At 45.8% G+C, this 21,123-nt stretch overlaps 3 protein-coding genes across 5 annotated transcripts in view; 1 reads left to right on the forward strand and 2 right to left on the reverse strand.

The window, feature by feature from the left end:
- The window catches only part of arhgap17b (Rho GTPase activating protein 17b), a 33,833-nt gene extending 26,712 nt beyond the window's left edge, over positions 1 to 7,121 (forward strand). The window contains exons 17-20 of one of the 3 annotated variants that reach the window (XM_042707807.1): positions 1,683 to 1,864; positions 2,142 to 2,555; positions 4,674 to 4,725; positions 5,615 to 5,749. In XM_042707807.1, coding sequence (XP_042563741.1) covers positions 1,683 to 1,864; positions 2,142 to 2,555; positions 4,674 to 4,681 — 604 coding nt within the window. In that variant the 3' untranslated portion in view covers positions 4,682 to 4,725; positions 5,615 to 5,749. Of the gene's footprint in view, positions 1 to 1,682; positions 1,865 to 2,141; positions 2,556 to 4,673 lie in introns of all 3 variants that reach the window. The other 2 variants (XM_042707800.1, XM_042707801.1) reach the window with 2 other exon arrangements.
- Positions 7,122 to 7,712: 591 nt separating this feature from the next.
- slc5a11 (solute carrier family 5 member 11) lies at positions 7,713 to 16,541 on the reverse strand. Its single transcript, XM_012817783.3, has 16 exons — positions 16,428 to 16,541; positions 15,479 to 15,645; positions 15,238 to 15,309; positions 15,017 to 15,121; positions 14,726 to 14,785; positions 14,373 to 14,477; positions 14,032 to 14,137; positions 13,638 to 13,718; positions 13,203 to 13,408; positions 12,004 to 12,139; positions 11,633 to 11,740; positions 11,261 to 11,411; positions 10,517 to 10,685; positions 9,705 to 9,920; positions 8,736 to 8,883; positions 7,713 to 8,388 (listed from the first exon to the last, which is right to left on the reverse strand). The coding sequence occupies exons 2-16, from the start codon at positions 15,599 to 15,601 to the stop codon at positions 8,159 to 8,161; spliced, it is 2,016 nt and encodes a 671-aa protein (XP_012673237.2). The 5' UTR covers positions 15,602 to 15,645; positions 16,428 to 16,541; the 3' UTR covers positions 7,713 to 8,158.
- A 74-nt stretch (positions 16,542 to 16,615) lies between these two features.
- Positions 16,616 to 21,123, reverse strand: part of grid2ipa (glutamate receptor, ionotropic, delta 2 (Grid2) interacting protein, a) — a 17,893-nt gene continuing 13,385 nt past the window's right edge. The window contains exons 14-20 of the mRNA XM_042708892.1: positions 20,620 to 20,816; positions 20,137 to 20,292; positions 19,762 to 19,848; positions 19,449 to 19,578; positions 19,221 to 19,339; positions 18,647 to 18,811; positions 16,616 to 18,413 (exon numbers count right to left, since the gene is read on the reverse strand). Of these exons, the coding sequence (XP_042564826.1) occupies positions 18,330 to 18,413; positions 18,647 to 18,811; positions 19,221 to 19,339; positions 19,449 to 19,578; positions 19,762 to 19,848; positions 20,137 to 20,292; positions 20,620 to 20,816 (938 nt within the window). The 3' untranslated portion in view covers positions 16,616 to 18,329. The remainder of the gene's footprint in view (positions 18,414 to 18,646; positions 18,812 to 19,220; positions 19,340 to 19,448; positions 19,579 to 19,761; positions 19,849 to 20,136; positions 20,293 to 20,619; positions 20,817 to 21,123) is intronic.

Below are 21,123 nucleotides of genomic sequence, written 5' to 3' on the forward strand. Positions count from 1 at the left end.
GTCAGCAGCTCAGTCAGAAAGCAGCCGCTAGCCTTGCCGCCCTTCCAGCCTCCGCTGCCTTCCTCCCTGGAGGCCGGGGCCGAGCTCAGCCACGTTGAGGCGGAGGCCTGGGAGGGTGGCCAGGGTGGCCAGGGTGGCCTGCTATCAGCTGGGGCTCTAGGGCCCCAAGCTGTGCAGCAGCAAACTGCTGAACAGGAGAGCAGGTAAGGAGGTCCTGCTTGGCCCTGATTGGCCCTCCAGTGGTGGTGTGTCTGTCAGACGTCCGCGGTCAGGAGCAGAAAAGATAAAGTGTCATTCCAGTCTTTGTCCCACCCCGTGACTTTCCAGAGCCTCCCCTCCCTCCCACTCCTTCAGGAGCCGCTGATAGTGGATGAGTCATAAAGTTTCCTTTTGCTCCCAATACCGATCCGGCTCCAGCTGATGTAAAAATAAAGGAATGGACCTCCCTCCCTCTCAAGATCTCACCGCATTGGTTCAGTCTGCCCTCTCAGACACGCCCATTGATCCACCATTGGCCCTCCCTCTCAGGATCTCACCGCATTGGTTCAGTCTGCCCTCTCAGACACACCCATTGATCCACCATTGGCCCTCCCTCTCAGGATCTCACCGCATTGGTTCAGTCTGCCCTCTCAGACACGCCCACTTAAGATAATTTATCGAATCATCAAACCCCCTCAATAAGATCTCACACTAGCGGTTATTTTAGTAGTACTAAACTCAGCCACTTATGAACGTCACATCGTTTGTCATTTAGATTCGGTCGACTTCCCTTTCCTGCTCCTTCCTCTATTGTAATCCATTATAATTTACAACATTTATATTTATTTTTAACATGTCACAATGTCCGCATGAAGAACAATCGTCAAAGCACCCAAAACATTTGCTTACATACATGTGAATGAATGAACCCAAAAGGTTGAAGATCATGAAATTCTGAATGGCAAGTTGCATAGTATCCACTGAGTCTCTCCCCATCCTGGTCCTCCATGACCTCGGTCTCCTCCTCCTGCGCCTCTCCTCCTCCTGCGCCTCTCCTCCTCCTGTGCCTGTCCTCCTCCTGCGCCTCTCCTCCTCCTCCTGTGCCTGTCCTCCTCAACTCCGGCTGCTCCACTGTAACACTGCTATCCACTTCCCTTCAACTCCATGTGTCTCTGTACGTCCTGCTGCAGCTCTGTCTGTGTGCCTCACTAGTGTGTGTGTGTGTGTGTGTGTGTGTGTGTGTGTGTGTGTGTGTGTGTGTGTGTGTGTGTGTGAGTGAGTGAGTGATTCGGACTCTCATGACGTCCTCATGTGCTCTGCCTTGTCACTCCATCCGTATCTGAGTCACTTCTCCATCACGCTCTGCTGTGGCGGCTTGATGTGGGCCAGACTGCATGCCTGCTGTGAGCGCCTCCAGTGATTGAGCATGTCTGTCACTCAGTCTGTGTGGAAAATGCATACACGTCTATCTAGGATCCTCTAGTGACTCTGTAGAAGCATCTATTTTAGTATGCTTGTATTTTTATCTACGAAGTGATCGTCATACTGTGATTGTATCATATCTGATACATAAACACAGTGTATGGGACTAACACAGACCTAAACCGCCGTTTGCCGTGAAGCATGTAATCTGACCAGTGGCGGTCTGTGTTGATGCTGTATATGTTTGATCATGCTGTGTGTTCTCCCTCCTCGTCTCGCAGTGTGGGTAGCCGGGAGAGCTTCACCCCCGCCTCCACCCCACAGCCCCAGAGGAATGGACCACACGGAGGGACCACCCCACAGCCCCAGAGGAATGGGCCACCCGGAGGGACTTCAGGGCAGTTGAGTTTGGGGCCCCCGGCCTCCGGCTCCAAAGGGCCCAGTCCCCTCTCACACCGCAGAGGTGAGTGAGACTAGTGATGCTGTAGCTATACATCTTTAAGATGCACACATTATTTTAGAACACAGAGAAATCCTTAATACTACTTGTGATCTCCGTTGATGTTTCATGACACAAGATTGTATGAGATGGGGAGGGTGTCTAAGCTATACTCAGCTATGTGCTAATTCTGTTAAGCTATGTCTTATTTAGTGAAATACAGTGAATTGTAACTTTGTCACATAACATTGTAGTTCAACATTAAGTCCATGTCGCTCTGTCTGTTTGTCTGTGTGCACAGGCACAAAGAAGCAAGCCCCGGCTCCTCCCAAGCCATCCCAGGCCAGCAGTCAGGCCCCTCCCCCCTCCTCCACCTCTGCAGCCTTCCCATCAGTCACTCCCTGCAGACCCGCCCCCAACCCCTCCTCATCAGGACCCAGCCCCGCCCCTCAGCCTGTGGCCACGCCTCGCCGACAGTCCGGCTCCCAGCCCCCTCTGCAGGCTCCCAACCACCCGCCCCCTCAGCCCCCGCCCGACCCCTCCCCCCCCCACACCCCTACCCCCCCAGGCACCCCTCCCAATGACGCGGGCCCCCACACCGGCTCCCTCCCCAGGCCTAAACCCACTCCCAGGCCCCGCCCCCGGCCCAGCGTGCCGCCGCCACCAAACCCGCCCACCAATGGAGTCTGTAACTCGTCCTCCAGGATCATCACAGGTAATAAGAATCAGTGATTTTTATCTGTACTTTTATGAAGTTTTAACATGGTTGTATATAGAGTGGGGGAACATGAGCCATCTCTCACTGAAGTCGACCTACAGCCGAGGGAATATGAGAGAGAAATAACACTAATACATGAAACTCAAGTTCAGTTCTGAAACCAGAAGATAACACAACAGATATCCTGAAGACCTCATCATGAATATCTGTAGAATTGTTAACTTTGTAGCCAATGATGTAAACATGAATATGTCACAAATGTCCGAATATGCTAGAGTGATCATTCACAAGGAGGTAAACTAAAACTATGGCTACATGCACATGACTATGGAGCCCCTATCCTCTTTTCGTCTGTAAATACGTGGCATGACCTAATTGTGTACAAAATCCGTATGGTTGCCCAGAGACAGGTGGTGGGTCAACAGTCTCATACTCAAACCCGTATGCATACACACACTGGGCCAGTTTGGAAAGAGGTTGTGGTGGACTCGTGGCACGTTTTCAGTTCTCCAGTCAAAGCGGAGGCTTTTAAAATGGATCCAGCTGTAGGAAGTGGGCTGCATTGTGTGAGGTGTCTGGTTTCACTGATCAATTCCTCATTATTGACCTGACACTCACACGCCTTCCTCTGGACTCTCTGGTCCTCACAGTCCCATGTATGGAACTCACTAGCTTTCTTTGCCGTGATCTGATTGGCCGTACAGCTCTAGAAAAAGTAAGGTTCTCTTTTTCAGCAAAGCTGGTATTTTATAGCTGGGTCCACTTTAACCAGAAACAACCTATTTATGATACAAATGTTGTCGTTGTTAACAATGAGCCAAACTGACTGTATATTACCAGTAGTAAATATTACTAGATGTATATATAGTAGTTGTTTAACCATTCAGCTTTAACCATCTCACTGTTCCCTCATTACCTCATTCTCCCACCCATCTCCCCTCTTAAGATGCTGAGAGCCTGCCAGTGAAATTGTCTTATTTGTAGGTACAGGGGAAAATACTAATCAGATTCTGAGCAAGACACCTTATTCCATGCCATTTCATCAGATGATTTTGAAGTTCATCAAGCCTCATCAGTTTTCAAAACTTAGATCATAAAATAGGACCGTATTGGAGGGCATGTCCCTAGAACCAGACAAAATCGACCCTTGTATAACTAAGAGCATGCCTCTCATTGCTAAAGATAATATTATGTGATAGGCTTCACAGAAAAGGATTTTGCACTGCTTTTCCACCAGCCATGGAACAGTGTCATGGTGCCAGACCCACTGTGCTTCTTCCCTCTGTCTCTCTCTCTTGTTCTTCTTCCCTCTGTCTGTCTGTCTCTCTTGTTCTTCTTCCTCTGTCCGTCTCTCCCTCTTGTTCTTCTTCCCTCTGTCTGTCTGTCTGTCTCTCTCTGTTGTTCTTCTTCCCTCTGTCTGTCTCTCTCTCTCTTGGTCTTCTTCCCTCTGTCTGTCTCTCTCTCTCTTGTTCTTCTTCCCTCTGTCTGTCTCTCTCTCTCTTGGTCTTCTTCCCTCTGTCTGTCTCTCTCTCTCTTGTTCTTCTTCCCTCTGTCTGTCTCTCTCTCTCTTGGTCTTCTTCCCTCTCTCTCTCTCTCTTGTTCTTCTTCCCTCTGTCTGTCTCTGTCTCTCTCTGTTGTTCTTCTTCCCTCTGTCTGTCTCTCTCTCTCTTGTTCTTCTTCCCTCTGTCTGTCTGTCTGTCTCTCTCTGTTGTTCTTCTTCCCTCTGTCTGTCTCTCTCTCTCTTGTTCTTCTTCCCTCTGTCTGTCTCTCTCTCTCTTGTTCTTCTTCCCTCTGTCTGTCTGTCTCTCTCTCTTGTCATTTGAAACTTCTACTTGCCCTTCTGTCTGATCACATGACTCACAGCCCATCAGTCTGCATGTGTTTAGCACAACCATCCCCACCTCCACCCCTCATAACAGTAACGCATTACAACCGTCCCTGGAGACCCCCTCCTCTGTCCTGAGTGTGGAGAGGCACTCACAGCCGTGGCTGATTGCTCCAACCATGTGTCCTGTGTTGTTGTAAAAGCTCCTGAGAGTTGCCTTGCTTTGACACTGTGATTGTCCTGTGCTGAGTGAAATGCATGACGTGTCGTGAACTATTGCAATATTCCAGATGTGTGATCTACCGCACTGCCTCCAGAAGTGAGGCTCAATGGCAGGCTATGGTAAGGAGGACACAAGGGTTCGCTCTGATTGCCTAGCAACGCTTGCATGCATGCTTCAGTGTGAGAGCGAGGTGGAATGAGAGTGAGTGAATATGAGTGTGTATGAGAGAGAGAAAGAGAGAGAGAATGAGCGTAAGAGAAAGAAAGGTGCCGGCCTTGCTTTTACTAATTCTGCCTGCACCTGTGATATGTGCGAGCTCACTGCCACAGGCTATATATGGGTGGCTGGTAAGTACCTCAGTACCTGCCTCACTAACATCCTTCCCCTGCCTGCACTATAGAGTATGCACTCTTCAGCCTATGAGACAAGGGGTGTATGCATCAGGACCTGAATGATGATGTTGCCATGGATTCTATGCTTAGAGGCCATGTTTAAAACCCTTTGAAAGTCTCTCATCTCGTGAGAAGATTTGTTTTCCTAATCCATGGTCTCTTCATTGAGATTCTGTAGGTTTGTCGTATGCTCTTTCATTTGACCCTGGGGAACATTTACTTTCACACGAGTCTATAGGAACAGCTTTACATTTGTCATTATCAATCTTTGCCATTACGACTATCAGTTCATTGACAACATATGTGTGATTCTGTGGTCAATGTATGCATTGGCAAGTATTATGATACCCAACAACATGATTGATCTGTCAAAGTAAGTGTTCTCCACCTTTCAGAATGTAGAGATTGAAAAGCAGAGACTTGGGCTTGAGGTGGATTTCAATCAAGGCATTTAGTGGCTGAATTCCATCCAATACCATGGTGGTTATTCTACTGCTCCATTACCTGAACGAAACGCCTCCTCTGTGGAACTGGAGGATGAGATATGGCTAGATGGAGGGCTTGGAAAGGAGGCGTGTGTGTCAGTGGCCTAACTCGTCTCGTTATGCTCCCACAGAAGGGAATCTAAAGATGCTGGGGAGAGCTTTTGTTCCTGATCTCGCTGTGGACCAGACCAGCCAGAGCCCTCCCTCAGACCCTGAGCCCCAACCAGAAACCACCATCCTGTGACAGACATGCCATCTAGCCAATCATTGCGCCCCCCCCCCCCCGCAATCCCCATCAGAAAGAACTCAGCCAGTCCCGTGCCGCCCCGACCATGTATTCTATCCCAGCTGGAGCCCTGGGCCTGAAATGCTGCACTGTACACACACACACACACACACACACACACATTGAATTCCACTCCTCTTGCTGAATGTTGCCAGTGGCGTATTAACACTTTCATTAGTGGCACCACTTTGTGTGGTGGTGTATTTTGCGGTTTGATTTTTCTAGCCCTGTGCCTTTTTTGTATGACATGTTGTAAGTCTGTTGAACAGGAGAGTAAGGGAAAGACAGCTAAGCAAAGCTAACCTGTGATGAGTCCACTGCACTCTGCTTGTTAGCTCAGCCCCCCATCCCACTGCTGCACTGTGAACACGCACACACACACACACACACACACTCACACTTCAATACATTCCTATTTAGTACTTGTAATAAATGCATTTTAAGTTTTTGTGAAATGGTAAAATCTCCCCAGTGGCCACATCCATTAGAGTGAGATTGTTCTGGTATTTAGATATAGGTTTGAGAAATATAGGACATTTCTGAGCGATCTGGTAGGTTCCTAAAAGTACACACACCGGGGTAATATGAGAAAAATGATATATCAGAGATTGTGAATGTAATTTTTTCACTTGAATATGAAACCAAAATGTTGGTATTTGATTATAAACTGTGCTCTTTTCTATGTGTGGTTTTTCTGTTTGTTTGTTTTTCTGTCTTGTGTTTGTGTTCTGTTCAGTTTTGACATTATCACGGGAATCCTCTCAATTTGGGTTTGGTTTTGATGAGCTCAAATAAGACCTGGCCTGAAACGTTGGCTCTCCTTTAAAATGTGATACTGAGTATTAAAAAACAGAATGTCTCACACCTTCAGCGCTGTTGTCACATAACTGCTCTTTCGGATCATTTCACTCTCCAAAGGTGTTCATTGTTTTTGTAACCTGCAGCAGTACATGTTTGTATGTGTAGTTCATATGTTTGAGGACAATCAACTGTCTGAATGTCATAAGCTCTGACAAAGTAGAGATCAAAGTATCAGATATTTCTGGTGTCCAACATCTGACGGCCTATAATAAGAGTGTGTCAGCATTTGACAGTGCTATTACTGCACATCATTTTGAATGCCAAAGAGGTGATCAGATGTTTTGTTTTTGCGTACCTTTCTGTCAGTGCACTCCTTCTTGTCTTTTTTGTCGTGGTGACCAGTTATGGTGACCAAAGCTGTGTATATCCAGCCTTCTTCAGATCTATGCACATGTAACCTGTACAAATGCTTGAAAAGAAAGCCAATAAAAAAATCAAGTAATCACTGCTTAGTTTTTACTAAATAAAAATGTTACAATATCATTATAAAATGTTCCAACTTTCTTTAACAATTTAAATAATTTAAGCAACCAGAAGTATTTACACTCATATGAACACTTCCATCATGATTTCTTTATGAAAACGCCTTGATTCTTTTTGATGAGAAGAGCAACCTTGTGTGGTCAATCCTGCAGTGACTCCTCATTCCAGACATTTAAATGATGCTAATCGAGTCACTACCACAGACGTTTAAATGATGCTAATCGAGTCACTACCACAGACGTTTAAATGATACCAATCGAGTCACTACCACAGACGTTTAAATGATGCTAATCGAGTCACTACCACAGACGTTTTTACAGCCCTGCACACAGGGTCACTCTTATCACTAAAGACGAAAGTATTTTCCCACAAATAGGTGTGCCCTGTTTGTCTTCTGATTCAAAGGGCAATGATGTGGGATGTCATATTGCAATGTATAGCCCAAGCATGTCATAATGTCATCCCATTTAACATAGTATGGGGAAATGGAACAGACTAACACAAATTTTTTATGTATATGTATGTATACAAATTCAGCTGTTATTTGTCGGGTTGTGTGTAGACAGTCCTTCAAGCTAAATCAGTGGAACCTATCAAACTTTAACAATGGTGTTGATTTTATATGTACTGTACATAGTGATTGCCATGTAATAAAGCCTTCTTGGGTCAGTCCTCTTTTAGCACATTGCAAAGTTCATACTCACATTTTCACTGACACTGTCACAGTCAATATTTATGCATATTTAGTTATTTCATTTCCATGTTTGTTATGTTGTTATAGAGAGATTTGGTCTGTGCCACCCACACTGTGTTTTCATTTCATCTGCACTGATGAAACGTTTCACAACACTGCACTTCTTTCAAGGAGCCAAGGAGAATCATGATCATAAAGATTACTACAAAACACCTTTGGTATCCTGACAGAAAGCACATCAGGTACAGAACCGTTTCCAGATGTTTCAGCTGAACACACTGCTTCGTCATGTCAACCAAACTTGATGTCAACTCGTGGTGTGGTTTCAGCCGTTAGCAAACTGTCAGACCATCAGGCCCAGTAGGCGATGAGGAAGACGGCGACGGACAGGCACACGATGAGGTTGGCGTCCACCACCCCCCTCATGCAGCGGTCCTCCTCCAGGGAGTTGATGGTGGCGTCGGGGGGTGGGGGCGCGGGTGCACCTGTCCCCTCTGAGGGCTTGTCCAGACCACAGATCCACAGGCAGGCTCTCTTCAGACGGGAGCCAGCAGACACACTGGCCTGGGTGGACACGGAGCCTACAGGAACAACGGGGAGAGGGAATTCAGAGAAAGAGAAAGAACGGGACGTGAAAGACAGAGAGAGAGAGAGAGAGACAGTGATACAGGAAGGATGTGTCACAAGTGCTCTGACTGAGCATTAAGCTCCCTCTGCAGGATGTTTGAGATCACATGCACTAATACACTCTACATTCAGACAACTGCTCTGAAAATCTGATAGGAAAATAATTTGATCACTAGTCACTGGTCACTGTCATTAGTCATGAGTGTTTGATGGATGTATTTAGCAAAGGTATCTTACAGTACCGGCCAAAACCAATGAAATAACTAAACCCCCACATCCCTCTCCTCTTCCTCAGCCATACCGTGTCTCTGATCATGACCCGCTCCATTACTGCTCGTCTCATTTGCATGGTTCTCTGGGCTGTCCTCCCTGGCCTCTGTGACTGTGTGTGTGGACTTCTCACTCCTCACCACCGTCTCAAACCTGCTGAACCACGTCAGGCCGCTGATCTGCACAGGAGCCCACACAGATATGTTATTTACAGGCTTCCTAACAGATACTTTTCTCTGGGTTTTATGAAGGAAGTGCATGTATATAGAGTAATTCAGCGTTAATAGACGTGATCTTAAAACACAATGAGAAAATGTCGCTATCAACACTGTAAGAGAACATCACTGTCAAACAATGTCCTAGATAACAGAAGGCAACACGCATCATTATGGAAAGTAAGAAGTTTGGGATTACACAGAACACATATGCTCTCTTATCTCTCAGATATGGGATGCAATGTGTGCAATGAGGTGCTGGGGACGTATGGTGAGAGGGTTATTGTGTAATGAGGTGCTGGGGACGTATGGTGAGAGGGTTATTGTATAATGAGGTGCTGGGGACGTATGGTGAGAGGGTTATTGTGTAATGAGGTGCTGGGGACGTATGGTGAGAGGGTTATAATGAGGTGCTGGGGACGTATGGTGAGAGGGTTATAATGAGGTGCTGGGGACGTATGGTGAGAGGGTTATAATGAGGTGCTGGGGACGTATGGTGAGAGGGTTATAATGAGGTGCTGGGGACGTATGGTGAGAGGGTTATAATGAGGTGCTGGGGACGTATGGTGAGAGGGGTATTGTGTAATGAGGTGCTGGGGACGTATGGTGAGAGGGTTATAATGAGGTGCTGGGGACGTATGGTGAGAGGGTTATTGTGTAATGAGGTGCTGGGGACGTATGGTGAGAGGGTTATAATGAGGTGCTGGGGACGTATGGTGAGAGGGTTATAATGAGGTGCTGGGGACGTATGGTGAGAGAGTGAGAGGGTTATTTTGCCATCTCACCTGCTCTGGCAGTGGCTCCTTAGTGGCCAGACTCACACACACCACAATGGCCACGGTTATGGCCGACAGGATAATGCTGAAGTACAGGTAGTGGACGTATTTAAGCACCGGCGGCCGCGTGTCCTCCTCATCGCACAGTGGCATGGGGTAGACGAAGTCCAGAATCATTCGCACACAGCCAATAATCAGGCCCAGAAGCAGGCCCCAGAATGCACCCTGCGGGAGGGAGACAGATGAATCAGCGTCTTCACTGCTCTATCGGGGCTATTTTCATGTGAAGTGAAGGATAAATCAGCTCCTTCACTGCTCTATCGGGGCTATTTTCATGTGAAGTGAAGGATAAATCAGCTCCTTCACTGCTCTATCGGGGCTATTTTCATGTGAAGTGAAGGATAAATCAGCTCCTTCACTGCTCTATCGGGGCTATTTTCATGTGAAGTGAAGGATAAATCAGCTCCTTCACTGCTCTATCGGGGCTATTTTCATGTGAAGTGAAGGATAAATCAGCGTCTTCACTGCTCTATCGGGGGTATTTTCATGTGAAGTGAAGGTCTGCAGAGCTGTCAAACAAAAGGCTGTTTGCATTGAGTTATCTGTTGCACTTCAAGTTGCATCATAAAGGGATTTAAATGAATTCGTGAATACAAAACTATCCCCTGGTATTTGGCTGTGGGAGCCCATGGCCATAAAAATACAAAGTATTTAAAGTAAATTGCCAATAGAACACAATACAATGGAGTAACAAACGTATAGCAACATTATTTCAATGTTCAAACATATTTTTATATGCCAGCGATAAGCTCCCTAAGTACCTTCTCATTGGTCCTCTTCCAGAAGCATCCAGCCATGAAGACCACAGAGACGGGGGGCTGCAGGTAGATGCTGATGGACTGGATGTAGATGAAGAGCTGACCGCCCTGACTGGCCTGGACCAGGGGAATCCACAGCACAGACACACACACCAGCACCAGCACAAACACTCTACACACGCACGCACGCACGCAAGCACGCACGCACGCACGCACGCACGCACGCACACACACACACACACACACACACACACACACACACACACACACACACAGACACACACACACACACACACACACACACACACACACACACACACACACACACACACACCAGTGCCACAAAGGAACATATTAATAACTGAATGAATGTAATGTACTCATTAACTCTGAACCCTTGAACTGTACTTCTGCACCCTTCAGCACATATATGTCTTTCACTCAGTTAATCTCTGATATTAGTTAATAAGGTTAGCGTTCTAAAAATACTGAGAATATGTTAACAGGCTAATGACATTTTAACCAACTACACAAGTTTAACAAAACTGCTCTCTGTTCATTTTTATTCACGTTTTCTAGTAAATGTGTAAAAGTGCCCTTAACCTGATGGCAAATGTTTCTCCCATTAAGTATCACCAAAGGTGCAGGGCCACTGCTACTACAGTAAGTTAATAAGCTTTTATGTCTCCCTGGGTGTCATGATGGAGGGAACCAGAGAGAGGCTGAGAGGCTGAGGCTGAGCCCTACCTGCCCACAATCATCAGCTCCCATTCGGACGCCTGTTTGCGGATGTTCCTCCAGAGGTCCAGGGTGAAGATGGTGCTGGAGCTGTTGAAGATGGAGGTCAAGGAGGACATGAGCGCGGCAAGCATGACCGCCATCATCAGCCCTCTTAGACCTAACACACACACACACACACCAACACACAGTAGTTATATACTTTGTAATTGACTCTTTGTAGTTGACTCCTGTGTCTGAGAGACTGAAATATAAAGGGAAAGAACATTTGTGTTTATATGGTCTCCCTTTCACTCTCTCTCTCTCTCTCTCTCTCTCTCTGTGTGTGTGTGTGTGCCTGTGTGTGTGTATGTGTGTGTATTCAATAGTTGGCCCAGTTACCATCGGGAAGCAGCTCCATCACTAGCTTGGCGTAGGCAATGTCTGAGCAGCCCACTGGGTTTCCACACACCTCCTTACACACGTCTGGATCTGCACACCCCACCTCATCTACCCAAATACAGAACAAGTCAGAGTCCGTGCCTCTGTGTGAGAACATCATAGAATGAGATGGCTACACAAGACAAGAGACAGCTAATGAGGTAACTTTAATTAGATGCCTGGGGTGTACTCAATAGTCAACGATGTGGCTATTAGCTAATTAGACTACATATTACAGTACCTAGCAGTGTAGAGCACGCTGCCTTTGGAGAAATGCTGATGCCACAGACAGGACATAAATACAGATTTAGATAAGACCATATATGACCCACCAGGGTAGAGTATCCTGCTGATCATGCCTGGCAGGACCATCATGAAGAAGGGAAAAACCTTCAGGTAGGCAGCCAGCAGAGAGCCACCTTTAGCATGGATCAGGTTCTTAGCAGCCAGGGAGCGCTGCACTATGACCTGCACACAAACCACAAGGGTTCCTCATGGAGGCTGAGAGGAGACTAAATCCTTTGAACTCTTTCACTCTTTGCCTCTTTCAAAAATGTTTCTCTCACCCGGTCTACCCGTAGAAACCCTCGGCCAATTGCACCCACCACCACGCACTGCTGTACACTTACTCTACCTCCTCGGTTCCCAAACTGGGGTACGCGGGGTGGTTCAGGGGGTACGCGGGGAGAACATTTCCGCGATAACGGAAAACGGACGGAATTCGCGGAATGTAGGCTACCCTTTGAAACAGAATTGCAACTTTCAGACGGAAACATCATTTTGTGCATCAAAATCGCCCAAATTCCCCTGTATTTTGCCCTGCAAGGCTGTATTTCTTTCTAAAAAACACAACAACGATCCCAACGATGGACAAGCATTAATTAAAAAACAAAACCACTGAGGGACTGTAAAAAGTTTGGGAACCACTGCTCTACCTCATACCCTATGCTAGCATTTATATACAATATATAATATTGCCACCATCAACATGTTTCTCTGCTCCTACTCCCCTTACCCCTGTAACAGTAAACCTTTGAGCACAGTGTATACCCACTAAACTGGTCTTGTTTGTATCATGTATTTACCACCGGATGTCTGTATATATATTATGTACACCTACCAAATGCAGGATATGTACAACACCTGTTTGTTTCCCATCCCCTTCTGCCACACAATCCTCCCCCCATCCCCCCTTCCTATCTCCACCCGGCCGACCTCAAGCAGATGGGTCCCCCCTTATGTGCTGTGGTTCTGCTTAAGGTTCCTTCCTGACTAACAGGGAGTTTTTTCTTGCCCGTGTTGCCATTGTGCTTGCACTAAGGGGGTTCAGGCTCTGGGCTCTGTAAAGCGCCTAGAGACAATTGTATTGTTATGGCGCTATATAAATAAAATTGAATTGAATTGAATTTAATTTATTTTTTCAAACTCGTAAAACATCTGAATCAGTTAGTCACAGACTAGCATGTCTAGAACTTGTATTAAATCCCTTCAAAATGAACAAACAAATGAATCATTGGCGTTACTGGGTCACCTGATCAGTGCACCAGTACCAGATGGACGGGATGGACATGCCCAGCAGGACGCCCGGCCACGGGAGGTCGGAGTTGACGGGGTGGCGGAACAGGTGGAAGGCGTCCTCCCGGGGGATGCCGCAGGTGGTGTTGGGCTCCCTGATGGAGGGGATGGCGGAGCTGTAACCGTCCAGGAGGGCCTGCCAACCACCCACCTCTGTGAAACCTCCACACAGGCACGCACACAGAGAGGGGCCAGCGTTAACACGGCACCACCAGGGCAATGAGCTCAAGGCGTGCACTCTAAGGGAAAATGATTCAGCAGTTTGCTACACTAATGATTACATCTAAACACCACTGGGTTGACACTTTCTAGGAGGCAAAAGTGTTTGAATAATAGGGTCTATTACAGCTTGGCTGGTAAATCCCTCTGAATGCATTTCAATGCCACTCACTGAAGCCCATAAGTATCATGGCTCCGACCAGCATGATGACAGTCTGTAGAGCGTCTGTGTAGATCACTGCTGCAAGGCCACCTGAAACATCACCAAAAAACAGCTCATGGGCGGGTTGCTAATCTCAAGAGTGACAGCAATTTTATTTTTGAGACAGGGTCAAATAGTCAATGGGTAACACTTTATTTGGATAGTCCACCTACAGAGACTTTACAGATGATTTGTTGAAATTTCAAGTTCAATCCTTAACCCTAACCTTAACCATAAAGTGTAGTTGATAAAGTTTCAACAGACGGTTTGTTTATAATCTGAGAGTCTATAGGGGACTATCCAAATAAAGTGTGGATGATCAATGTAATAATGGAGGGGGTGTTTGTAGTCTCAGGCTCCATACCTGCCACTGTGTAAAGAGCTGTGATACTGAGAAGCACCACCACTGCCAGGTAGATGTTCCACTGCAGGGCCAGCTGGATGAACACTGCTCCTGCATACATGTCCACCTACAGACCCACCCCAGAGGGCAAACAGAGGGTCCACTCACATTAACACAACATCTGCTTTAGCATGTGCAACTCTAATGAATAATACATTTGTTGATTTGTATGAAATGTAGCACTGAATCTGTGTATGAATCAAAAACCTTAAAACTGCACAAATGTGTTTCAGATATTGTATTACATTTCTACAAACAGGCAGGGAGTCACAACCCCATTGTAGGTGCCTTCTTTTACTCACCGATATTTTTGTGAAGATATAAATGAATAAGTACAAAACAGCAATAAATAACTGGATTCTCCTGCCCCCAAATCTCCTCTGTAGGTATTCAGGCATGGTGGTAACCTGTAAACAAAAATGGCATAAAAACCTGTCTGAGTACACTTAATGCAGTAAAGACACTAGAGGATGTAGTGTGGACAGTGATAGCTGCTGAGTGCTAGGACAGTGTGTGTGTGTGTGTGTGTGTGTGTGTGTGTGTGTGTGTGTGTGTGTGTGTGTGTGCGTGTGTGCATGTGTGTGTGCATGTGTGTGCGTGCGTGTTTATGTGTGTGTGTGTGTGTGTACGTCATGCAGAACCTTCAATCTCTTACCCCCGAGGCGACATAGATGGGCAGGAAGAGCCAACCCAGTAGCAGCACCATCAGCATGCCCTGATGAGTTACACACACACTTAGATATGTTACACACACACTTAGATATTTTTCATTCAATGTGGTCATTCAGACCGTAACATTAGCCATGTACACAAATTCCCTCACATATACAGAAACCTGCACGTAGATCTGCTGCTAATACAACACAAGCCACACAGCAGAAAGTAAAGACTGAACAGTTCTAATATCTAAACACGTAAACTCGAGGCTCCGTGATTGGCTACTCACATTCCACTCATAGGCCACGGCCCCAATGCCAGCGGCGGCCCCAGAGCCTGCCAGGCCAATGAAGTGGCCACTGCCCACATTACTGGCAAACAGGGAGGCTCCTACCTGCACACGGGACACACAGAGGGCATGGAGTGGGTCTGAGCACGGGATAAGTGAGACTTTTCATGTCAAGCATCTTGAATGTTTTGAGGAAGGGATCCTGTGTTTGATATACTCACCGGCCACCATGTCATGCTTTTGCCTGCGAGGAAATACCCATCAACGGTGCCTCGTTTAGTTCTCCACATGGACTGAAGAGAGCGGGAAGAGGGGGAGGGATGTAGGGGGCCATTGCTTCAACATTCCTCACTGATGCACCACACCACTTTAAAATCAGTGGTAAAAAGGTCATATTCACTCTTCTGAAGAGAGGATGAGGTATATTTGTCATATCCACTCAAAGGTGGACAGCAGTCTTACCCACAATCCCACAGCCAGCACCAGCAGGAAGTAACCAACGAGCACCACTATGTCAGCAGTGACCAGTGACTTTGGACGGGTCTCCACCCCAGGGGTGGTGGTGGGGCTTCTGGTGGACTCCATCGTGGCCAGTTCAAAGGTTTTGGGAGATGGCGTCACCTTCTGCACTGAATTAGAATGTGGAGAGGTGTTTGGTTCTCATGTTAGGTTCGACCTGTCTCACCGCATTACACCCCTGTGAGGTGTTCAACGCTCATTGGTCATCATGATCCACCGGTTACACATTATCCAGCTTTTATATCCACAATATTCAAGGGCAATAAGGCAGTGATGTGTACACGTGCAGACACAAACAATGAGACACAAGCTTTAGAGAACACAGATGTCAAGAACCCAAAGAAATGTCTGGAATGACAAACAGGAAACAATGTGCAGAAAAGGCGGAATGGAGATTAGATAGATTCATGTATTTAGGGAATCTGGGTCAGAGGAAAGCTAATTGACAACTCTAGTGGACCTGGGATGCAAAAGCAGACATTTACGCTCGTCTTCACAGGATACCATCAAATGAGAGGAAGATTCAGTTAGCTTATGCAGTGGGAACACACATCACTGGAGGGTAGCACTGGAGGACAGGACAGATTCATTCTTCATAATCAGAAGCCACAAAAGCACACATAGATGAATTAACACACGCATTCACACACCCATTTTAGGGAATTTTGTTTAGTTTGCCTTAATATACAGCAAACATACAGAACATGCAACATACATAAACATGAGCCTGTGTGCGCACACATACTCACAAACACACACACACACACACACACACACCAACACAAACACCAACACATAAACACACACTGAACATGTTTATAGAGAATGAGACAGAAAATGAAGGTAAGAGTATTAGGAAAGCATAGAAAGAGAACTAGAAAAGGGGACTCACCTCTCTCTGTTAAAGTCACAGTCTGATTAAATCACTGTGTCTGTCTCTCAGTGTACCAGGAAGAGCTTGCATGGTGTAGCAGGGCCTTCTGTGAACTAACCTGTGTCAGGGAGAACCAGCGCCTACACTGGACCCGGGGAACCCAGGACAAACTCCAATCGCCTCATTCAACATTCCACACACACCGGTTAAAATGTAAGTCTTTTATTACCCACACAGGTGATGACAACAGCAGCGCTGTCAACACGTGTCTACAAGTTAATGACAGACTGATAGCATTAGAAGACCACACCACTCAACAAAGGCCAAAGAAACACATAGAAGTTTCTTGAAGACACACGGCCCCATCAAGCTCTTACAAAGGCCAGCAACAGTCTTATCGTAAGCACCTAAATGACAGGGTGGCGGCTGCTTATCTGGAGTCCTGCAGTTTCATTTTTTAATTTTTAATTTTGTTTATTTCATTAGAGAATCAGACGTCCGCCCTCATATTTTGACAGGGTTCGCTACCTGGAACATTGTAACCAGTGCTGTGCTGCACAGAGGTTCAATTGAACACTGATCAAGGCGCATGGAGAGCAGGTTAGGTTTACACAGCATGATTTATCAATATCGCACATGGATTGACAACTGAAGCACACGTTCATCCATCTGTCAAGCATGAAGGCAGTAATCAAATAATGATTTTGATAAAATATAAATAAAATCATAACTGGTTTAAAATTCTAACACATGCCAGAATATGCACATTAATTGAAGTATGGGTTGGCTATACCATACCTAGATTATTTCTGGTACATGGTCAATAATTTATCTGCACATTTATGTACACTTTTACCCACGACAATGACATTGCCAACCTCTACTTCACAGTCTAGTCTTGGGCTGTAGTTAAAAACAAAACAAAATCAAGAATTGGTGAAGGTGGCTATAAGATATGAAATATAATAAGAATGTCTTTTTTTATCAAATCTACTATTTAACTAAAAGATAAAACTGACGGAAACAAAACCACCTGAGGGGGAAATGTCTGCTTGCTATGAATTTCTAACTAATTTGAAAAAGAAAAAAAGTAAATCTTCCTGTTGTATGCTTTACAAAACAAACCAAATTAAACTTTATGTGATTGACAAGTTATGTCTAAGCCCTTACAAAGCTCAACAGTGTATACATTCAGTACAGCAGCTTGGAACATGAAGCCAAAGCATTATTTAAAAGATTTCACAAATATTGTCAAGATTTTAGATATGAATACTGTATAATACCAACACTTGCTTTTAATTACAACATACATACAGCATAAAATGGTCAGATGATACAGTTTCTGTAGTCACAGGTTTGAATGAACAAGGTTCTTACTGCAGATTTTTTCTATTATAGAAGTTCCCCAGCATACTCAATATCATCTCTGCTTACTTGCACTTGCTAGGCGTGTATGCTAAAATGTAATTGACTCCTGTTCTGTTCCTGTTCTGTCCTGTTCAGTTTAAAATGTACAGTTTGATTTAAATACACAATGAAAACTGGCAAGGCTGTTCCTCAGACAGTTGTTGGGGGTAATTAATAGTTAATCCCCACACTGCCTTTGTGAGGGTATCCAATGAACAAATCCCTCTTGTAGAACTTAACACATTCATCTTTATGTAACAGTAGAAATTCTCCATGTAGGAGTGCAACAGCTGCTTCAGTCAGCTTGAGAGCATTTCTATGCCAGTGTGGTAGAACTGCAAAGATCACTGTCGTTGAGTGTGAATCATGTACAACTGCCAGACTCGAAAGACAAGTCAGTGAGAGTGTGTTGTGTGATAGTTCATGTCTGTGTGTGTGTGTGTGTGTGTGTGTGTGTGTGTGTGTGTGTATGTGTGTGTGTGTGTGTGTGTGTGTGTGTCTGACACACTCCCCTCACCACGCAAGAGGTGAGGCCATGCGAGGGCTCCGGGGGCTCCGTGGGGGGTTCTCTGATATCTGGTTCTCACTCAAAACCCTCTGAAAACACACAAACACAAACACAAACACACTCTTTCTCGCATCTCAGTAAATATCTCGAGTATTGCCTGAAGAAGTTATTTCAGGTTTTAATAAACTCATGCAGCTGAAACACCTGTCAACACACCGTGTCATTAAATGCACACATCATATTTTATCATAACATCATTGATGAGTGTGCTTATATCTAAAATCGACAATGGAATAAAATGGCTGGAGTTGTGACAATCTACCTCAAATTTGGACATAAAATCGCCGAAGAGGCCAAAGAAAGCCTCTGTGTTGGTAGAATTGCTGTTCTCGCCGAAGAAGGTGGCGACGCGGGAGAACTCCTCCATGGCCCTCTGCTGCAGGGACTCCAGGGACTGCACCGCTGGGTGTGAGTTCTCCAGAAAGCCCTGAACACACACTGTCAAGGCTCACCTCCCCAAGAGAGCACATCATACGGCACAGTACACACACAGCCATGGGCACTGAGTAGCACAGATGTGCTTAAAGCCAGGACCTAATGACCATACACACACATATACATCAACCACTATCTGCCAGGGTCTGCACTTGTGGTACATCCCCACGTTTGAAAACAAAACTCACCAGTAGAATGAGGGCTATGTGTTTGTTATTAAGTCCACTCAGTAAGCATTAGCATATATAGAATAATAGTCTACAACAACGTCGGTTTGTGAAGATACATCAGTATCTGTGGGAAACCAGGGCCCTGCCAATGCTTGAACTATACCCTTAACAATCTGCAGAGGAACAAATGCCATGGTTTGGCTGCAGGATGAAAAACGGTACGAAGGATACGCTCATGACCACAGCGAATCGGTCCTCAGATGTGGCTGGCATTTTCTGGCAGGCTGCGCGAATCTCCTGGATGGTGCCGTGCAGGTCGTTCAGATCAGAGGTGATGTTCCTCTGATTCACTGGGAACAGATTGAACAGGACAGAGCAATTTAAGGAAGCCGTCAAAAGGTTGTCTTCAAAAACATCAAACACTTAGGCAAGCAGAAACACTCCCTCTTCTTCCCATACCTTTGGCTGCCAGATGCACTGTTGTCAGTTCCTTGGCAAAGTCCAGCACATCCGGAAAGTGTTGATAAAGTGACTTGACAAGAATGTGCAGAAAGGTGGACTTGCCATCCACAGTTTTGGTTGTGCTAAGCTAAGGATGGAAGCAAACAACAGCTGTGTTAACATTCTGATCAGGTAGGAAGAAGTGAGATATCCAGTATGTAAACAGTTTTAATGGGCTTGCCAAAGACAATATATGCTGTGAGAGTGGTCTCAGACTGTTTTTCAATAATAGCGCTGGGTATTGAAGGGATGGGAGTTGTGTGGGGCTCACCTCATTGAGAAAATTGATTTTAAATCCAGTGGTCTTATTAGTCTTGGGCTGGCCATTGTTCAGGTAGTTCCCCATGGCCAATACAAACTGAAAGAAATAGAAGAAGAGTGAGTTAAGCCCAGGGTTCAGTGCCAGGGGCATCCTGGTACACATGATCCTACACAATACCACTATACCACTGAGTTATTCTGTAGAAAGGTCACCCATCTGAGACAAGAAGGTTCCAGTTTTTCACATGAATACAGTTAAGTGGGCTAAGGGGAGATATGGAGGTCCAGGTGGTTTATCTCATCCAAAAATGAGATAACTCTATATGGTTCCTTTGGAGCTGGGGTGATAAAAGGGTGATTCTTTGTTTGAAATAGAGTGAGGCACCTCTAGTATCTTAGCCAGCTTCCTGCTGGTCTTGAGCTCCACAGAGGCAGTGTAGATGCACTCGTACGCCCCCCGCATCTCCTCAGTCTTCTCCTGTAGGGTGGTCTTAAAGTACAGGCTCCGCAAACGGCTCTTGTAGTCTGGAACGGACAGCATCTGTGCTCACACAGACACAGACACAGACACACACACACACACACACACACACACACACACACACACACACTATTGATTGCATCCCTATAACATTTCCAGACTTATAGACACACACAATGGATATAAAATACACACATAGAAATATTCAGTGGAATAAAATATATTCATAAACTGTATTCATCTCTCTCTAAACTCTCTGCCAGATGAGCAACAGGGGCTCTACTTGATCCATCTCCACATACAATATTAGCAGTAAGGCGGTTATCCCACCAAGCTGTCAGTTACCTGTCAGTTACCTGCAGTAAGGTAGTAATGTAGTAACGTTACCTGCAGCACAAACTGGTCCGGCTCGCTGAGTTTGCTGGGGTCCTGCCGGTAGAGCTCATACTGCTTGACCTCCACCTCGTCAGGGGCGTAGAGTAGCAGCTGCATGATGTGCTCCGACTCCAGACGCTCGGTGGCCATGGTCATCAGCACCTGACGCAGCTCTATGGGGGACAGCTTCAGGTGGGCGATCAAGATGGCTGCCAGGGAGGTGCCAAAACAACACTGCCAGTTATGATGAGGGTGGGGGACATAGACAGCTTTATATACTACCGTAATACACACTGAGTACAAGCTATTAGAGGCTACAATGTCAATGCGCCAACAGTCAGAGAAGTCTGACATAGTTAAATGAGTTCTAACAACAACTAGCACCATCTGAAAAATACTGAGATAAAAAATGAACACAGTCTTAGTGAGGAGAGGATAAAAAGACAGCATTCTCAGAGAGGAGTCGGAGTGAACCCCAAGGCAGGGTCAAGGCAGTGTCTGAAAGCAACACAAAGT

The sequence above is a fragment of the Clupea harengus genome, chromosome 1, assembly GCF_900700415.2.
Source record: "Clupea harengus chromosome 1, Ch_v2.0.2, whole genome shotgun sequence".
In the NCBI taxonomy this organism is placed as follows: Eukaryota; Metazoa; Chordata; class Actinopteri; order Clupeiformes; family Clupeidae; genus Clupea; species Clupea harengus.